Source organism: Streptopelia decaocto (assembly GCF_964273445.1).
Source record: "Streptopelia decaocto genome assembly, chromosome: 14".
Classification (NCBI taxonomy): domain Eukaryota; kingdom Metazoa; phylum Chordata; class Aves; order Columbiformes; family Columbidae; genus Streptopelia; species Streptopelia decaocto.
This window is the reverse complement of record NC_138669.1, coordinates 2,064,024-2,070,023: the sequence shown is the minus strand read 5'-3', so window position 1 is coordinate 2,070,023 and position 6,000 is coordinate 2,064,024. Positions and strand designations below refer to the sequence as shown.

Here is a 6,000-nt window from a genome sequence, read left to right as displayed (position 1 = left end):
AGCAGCTCTGCAAGCAGATGTGCCGCAGCTGGAAAGCAAAACGCTTCCCCCAGGTGTGAGTGTGGCATGGCTGGCCACACACACTGTCCCCTCTGCTCCCACAGCCTCCTCTGGGATGCTGGCTGTGTCCTTGGCTGTGTGTCCCCATCCTTGTCCCTATCCAGAACCCTCCCTATCAGCAAAATCCCAACAGCAAAAGCAGCACTGGGGAGGGGGACCGTGACAATTAGACTACGCAGTGCAGGCAGGTGTTTTAAAATAATGCAATCAGAATATTTGTCATTCAAATAGTGTGTTTGTATACATATATATACACACAAAGTGCTTAGTATCAGATTCAAATCTTGTTTGAACAAGGGGGATGCTGAATATTGCCTAAGCATTGCAACCATTTCTAAATCTTTTTTCCCTATGAAATTCTAGGATCATCAGTTTACACGGTTCTCTCGGCTTTGGTCAATACAGTTTGGGCCAGCAAGTAGGTTCCCTGGGTCCTGCTGCGCCCTTGGAGGCTGAGGGCTCAGGCTCTGCCTCCTGACATTCTCCAGGGCTCACTGCTCTTTGCTTTCTAGCTCTTTGCTACAAGGCTTTTAGCATCTTAACCCAAAATGCACCTGACAGCCTCATCAGAGATCTGGAGTGAAGCCAATCGTGCCACTGAGAGCCAGAGAAGGAGCAGACAGTGTGCAGAGCCCAGGGCTTGATCCAGAAAGGTGTTCAGATGTGAAGACCTGCTGCTGCTTCCCGGTGCTCACCTGGGCTCTGCCCTTTGCCCTCGGGATGTGTACTTTTAGATATGTCCCCCCTGAATTCCTGGTGTGCTTCTGCCCAGCACGGTGGGATGGACTCCAGTGCAACCCCTGTGAGGTGGTGACTGGGATCTGCAAGGTTGGTGTCCCTGTACCAGGAGCCAGCACCCACCAGGGACCCTGTGTGGTGCAGTGGGGCATTGTTCCCCCTGGCCACCCCACCTGTGTCCCCTCTCCCAGGCCCTGGTGCCTCCTGCGGGAGCTCCTGCCACGCCTGATCCCCATCTCCAGTGGCAAAGACACCGATGAGCCGACCTTTCCCTCCGCGCTGCTCAGGGATGCGCTGAATCCTGGCTCCGGCTGGCTGCCAGCCAGGCCTCCCGAAGGCCCAGGGGGCTGGTTAAGCTCATTGCTTTTCTTTCAGAGGCTTCAGAAAGCTGCCCGCCTGCATTTAATTCAAATTTATTGAATAATTCTCCTGGGAGAAGCTAGTTCAAGACCAGCAACTACAACAGACCATCAATGAGATCAGTTGGCACGGCCCTGGCCATGGAGGGCTCTGTGTCCTCCAGCGTATCTCTGTGGCCGTGCCAAGGGTATGGTGAGTGCAGGACCAGGCGTTTGGCCCAGGGTAACACTGGCTCAGCTCTAACCCTGGCTGCCTGTGCTGCCTCCAGCCCCAGGGGGTGTTTGGAGGTCTGGTAATATCCCTCCCACTTCCACCCCGATCCTGGCTGTGCCTTTGAACGGTTGTCCCTCAGGTAGCCGACCCAGCATGGAGCTGGCTCAGCCCTCGCTGCCTCCTGAGCCTGTTGCCACCTCGCTGTGCTGCAAAGGTGGTGGATGCAATGTGCCTGCCATGGATGCACCACTGGATGCACACCCTGCAGCGATGAGATTCATGTCCATCACTGGGTGCAACAACCTGAGGCCACCTGGACAGGAGTGGGGACAAGCCAGGAGTGCAAGGGATGAGTCTACAGCTCCAGCAAGTGGGTGGTGGGTGACAAGCCCAGCCAGATCCTGGGAGATGGGCTTCCCTAAGAAGGCTGTTCTCTGGGAAAGCCATTTTACTCTGTGCTCAGCCCTGAGTAGTTTTAGAGACACATCATGTGTCCCATCCTTATGGCATCCTGGGGGCTGTCCCCAAGGACAAGGCTGGGGACACGCTGCGTTCATCCCTTGCTCCCCTGCTGCTGTGTGGCTCTGAGGGCAGCCCACAGTGTGCTTTGCGTTATGCAATTAACCACTGCTCAGAGGAAAAATAATGATCTTCATTAATGAGTGCACCACTCATGGGCCAGGGCCTAACATCCCACACAGGGGCATGTGCAGTCATGCAGCAGGACTGAATCACAACTGCTAACGATGCTGCGAGACTGGTGAGGAGAGCAGCCTTCCCGTTAGCTCTGGGCACGTGTTGCTCTACAGCATGTACAGCAAGGCAGTTCCACACTGCCCTCCATCCATCCCTCACACTCTGGGCTGTGGGACAGGACCTGCGGCAGCTCAACCTGCTTTCCCACAGGCTGTGGGATCAGGAGATGTGCCAACGCCTGGAAAACAGCATCTGGGGCTGAGATTCAGCCTAGAAGGGGCAAGAGTGCCCGGGGTCCTTGCCTCAATGCAGCGGCTGTGCTGCAGTGCAGGGCTGGGGCACTGAGCCCCCCCTGCCTTCCTGGGGTCCCTTATTCCACCCACATCCCCCTTGTCACCATCATCAGCTGTTGACTGGCCAGAACCACCACCCTGGGGTCTGCAGAGCTGCAGGAGGGGCTCAATGAGCCGTGGCCAGAGGCACCCATCTGATTTATAGCACTTCCTCAGGCCACAAGCAGCATGGAGCTATTTCTGCAATAGAAGCTTGGGTTTGTTGTAAAATGCTGGTTTTCCTGTGCCAGATGCACAGAGTGGGGGTGCAATCCCACCCCATGTCCCAGAGGGTCCCCAGTTCTTGCAGAGGCTCTCCAGGGAGGGCAGGCAGCTGAGCAGGGACGTGTCACACAATGCCCTAATAAACCCCACATCTGTTTATCTTGGGCAGAAACTGACTGGGGTGTGCAGTGGACTCTGCACCCCAGTTGGGCTTGTGTTTGACCCTGGGGAAAAGACTCTGTTGCCTTGGGGTTGTGCTGCCCAGCATTAAAATCCAAATCTGAGCGGTATGGGGGCTCTGTATGGGCAGCAGAGCATCGCTTTCCGCAGCGAGGCCGCGGCTGGCCGTGCTGCCGCAGGGGCAGGCACAGAGGAGCATTTTTCAAACTCAGCCTTTGGATGCTCGCTGTGGGTTTGGGGCCGGGTTGTTAACGTATGAGAGACGTGGGCTGGTGGGTGGGAGCAGAGTTGCACAGGCACTGGCCGCTGACAGATTCCCCCTGGAGAGGCACCGAGTGCTGTGCACGCCCCAACAGCTTGGCAGGCAGATGGAGTAAGCCCTGGGCAGCGCGGTGGGGGTCCCAGGGGACCCCCACCCGTGGGGCACCTCAGGGGATCCTCAGCAAGAGGGGCCCTAGGGGCCTCCCACCTGTGGGGTACGTGGGGGACCTCTCTCTCCAAGGATGCTCTGCACTGACAGTGCTGCCCTGGGGGATCCCCACCCATTGGGGTGCCCCAGTGACCTGAAAGGGGTCCTGAGGATCCTCATGCACAGGGTGCCCTGGGGATCCTCACCTCCGAGGCTGCCCTGGGGGACCTGTGCTTACAGGGCCTCCGAGGGAACTTGCACTGCTGAGGATGCCCTGGGGACACCCTTCCCCAGACCTGCCCTGGGAGACTCTTACCCTCAGAGTCCCCCAGCCACCAGGATGCCCCGGGGTGCCCCTCCCCCACAGGGGTGCCCCAGTGACCTGCTCTGCAGTGAACACACGAGGGGACCCGTGTCCCCAGGGATGCTTCAGGGACCCCTGTCCCCAGTGATGCCCCAGGGACCCCCACTCATAGGGACACGCTGAAGGACCTGCACTCACACCCCAGGGACGTGCGCTGCTCAAGATGCCCGAGGGACCTCTTGGCCCCGGCGGTGCCCCCCGGGGATGGCCCTCACCCCCCGGGGATGCCCCGGGGTCCCGCAGTAGCGGGGGGGGTGGTGAGCGGGGGGGTGGGAGCGGGCGGCGCGGCGCTGGGCGGGCGGAGGGGTCGCTGTTGCCGCCAGCACGGCCGCCCCCCCCGCTCTTCCCCCCTCTCCACCGCCTTTTGTTCGCCGCCCGCGCTCGTCCCCGCCCGGCGGCGGGGCGGGCGGAGCCGGGGCCGCAGCCGCAGCCGCGGCCGAGCCCAGCGCAGCGCAGCGGGACATGGAGGCCGCTCCGGCGGAGCCGGGACCCCCCGCGCCGCTACCGCCGCCGCCGCCGCTGCTGCCGGAGAAGAAGAAGAAGCCGCAGCGGGCACCGTCTCCCGCCCGCCCCAAGGAGGTGCCCGGCTGGTCGCTGGCCAAGAGCCGCCGCGGCGGGGGACACCCGGGCGCGGCCCCGCGGCTGGCGGCGGGCAGCGCGCACCCGCGGCGGGCGGGCGGGGGCAAGGAGGGGCGCCCTGAGAAGCGGACGGTGGCGGCGGCCCGGGCCGGCGGCAAGGGGCCGGTGGGGCGCGGTGCGGCTCGGGCGAAGGGGCGCTGCCGCGGGGCGGAGACGGCGGCGAGCGGGGTGCGGCGGCCGGGACCGGCAGCGGGGTCGGCGACTGGGTCGGTGCCGGGGGCCAGCCTGACCGACAGCAGCTCGGAGGTGTCGGACTGCAGCGCCTCGGAGGAGGCGAAGCTGCTGTCGCTGGAGCTGGGGCTCAGCGGCAGCGACGGCGAGTCCCCGGGCAGCGCCCCGCCGCCGCCGCCCTCGACCGGCGAGGCCTCACCGCTGCCCGAGGAGCCCTCGGCCGCCTCCATGGCCAGCAGCCGCCTGCAGCTCAGCACCTCGCTCGCCTTCTCCGACCTCACCGAGGAGCTGCTGGACGCCGGCACCGACGGGCTGCTCCGCGAGCTGGAGGACCTGCGCTCCGAGAACGACTATCTCAAGGTGGGCACGGTGTGCGTGGCGTGGCATCCCGGGGCATGGGGCAGCAAGGCTCAGCATCCCTGGCGACAGTGTGGTTCAGCATCCCATGGCATGGCATTGCACAACATAGTATCCCTGGTTGTTGCATGGCATGGTATGGCATCCCAGGGCAAGGGTCAGCATGACTTAGCATCCCTGGGCACAACACAGCATCCCAGGGCAAGGGTCAACGCAGTGTGGCATCCCGGGGCATGGCTCAGCATGGCACAGCATCCTTGGGCAGCAGCATGACACAGCGTGGTATCCCAGGGCATGGGTCACCATGGCTCAGCATCTCTTGACAGTAGCATGGCACAGCATCCTTGGGAATGGCATGACACAGCATGCCAAAGCGTGGCTGGCAATAACATGGCTCAGCATCCCCAGGTAGGGTGCGGCATCCCTGGACATGGCTGAGCATGGGGCACAGCTCAGCTTGGCATGGCACCATTGAGCATAGCCTGGTCTGGCTCAGCTGGGCAGCACAGCATGGTATGGCTGGGTGCAGGGCTTGGCACGGCTCAGCCCAGCATGGCACCGCTGTATATGGCCTGGCACGGTATAGGTGGGGTCAGTTCAGCACAGCATGGCACAGCTGGGCATACCCTGGCATGCTATGGCTGGGCTTGGCTCAGCTCAGCATGGTGTAACATGGCTGGATGTAGGGCATGGCTTGCCTAAGCCTGGCATGGCCCAGCTGGACGTAGGGCAAAGCTCGGTTTGGCACAGCATGGCCCAGCGGGGTCCAAGACTTGCCCTGTCTCCTGTCTCAGCACAGCAAGGCCCAGCTGGGCATGGTCCAGCATGATATGGCATGGCTGGGTGCAGCTTGGCTCAGCACAGCATGGCCAAGCCTAGCGTGTCTCCAGCTTAGCATGGCTAGGCTCAACACAGCCTAGGTTGGCACAGCTTAGCAAGGCACAGCTCAGCATGGGATGGCTGTGCTCAGCCTAGCTTGGCATGGCAGAGCATGGCACAGTCTGGCTCAGCCTGGTTTGGTATCCCAGAGCACAGCATGGCACAGCTTGACCCAGCACAGGGTGGGATGCTCCCTGCTGCTCTCCCTGCCTGCTGACTCTGCCAGACCCTGGGGAGATTTTCCACCTCGCTTCTTTCTCCTGGTCTCCACACTCCCCGGGGCTTTTTTCCAGGCGTGTGGTTTGATGCCTGGCTCATGGGTGCCTGGTGAAGCCAGGGCAGGCTTGCTGTGTGGGGACAGGGGCACAGGGCTTGGC

At 62.2% G+C, this 6,000-nt stretch overlaps 1 protein-coding gene across 5 annotated transcripts in view; it reads left to right on the top strand.

The window, feature by feature from the left end:
- Positions 1-4,026: 4,026 nt before the first annotated feature.
- The window catches only part of MTCL2 (microtubule crosslinking factor 2), a 28,675-nt gene continuing 26,701 nt past the window's right edge, over positions 4,027-6,000 (top strand). For 4 of the 5 annotated variants that reach the window (XM_082065580.1, XM_082065579.1, XM_082065582.1 and 1 more), the window contains exon 1: positions 4,027-4,747. In XM_082065580.1, the coding sequence (XP_081921706.1) occupies positions 4,040-4,747 (708 nt within the window). In that variant the 5' untranslated portion in view covers positions 4,027-4,039. The remainder of the gene's footprint in view (positions 4,748-6,000) is intronic. The other variant, XM_082065583.1, reaches the window with a different exon arrangement.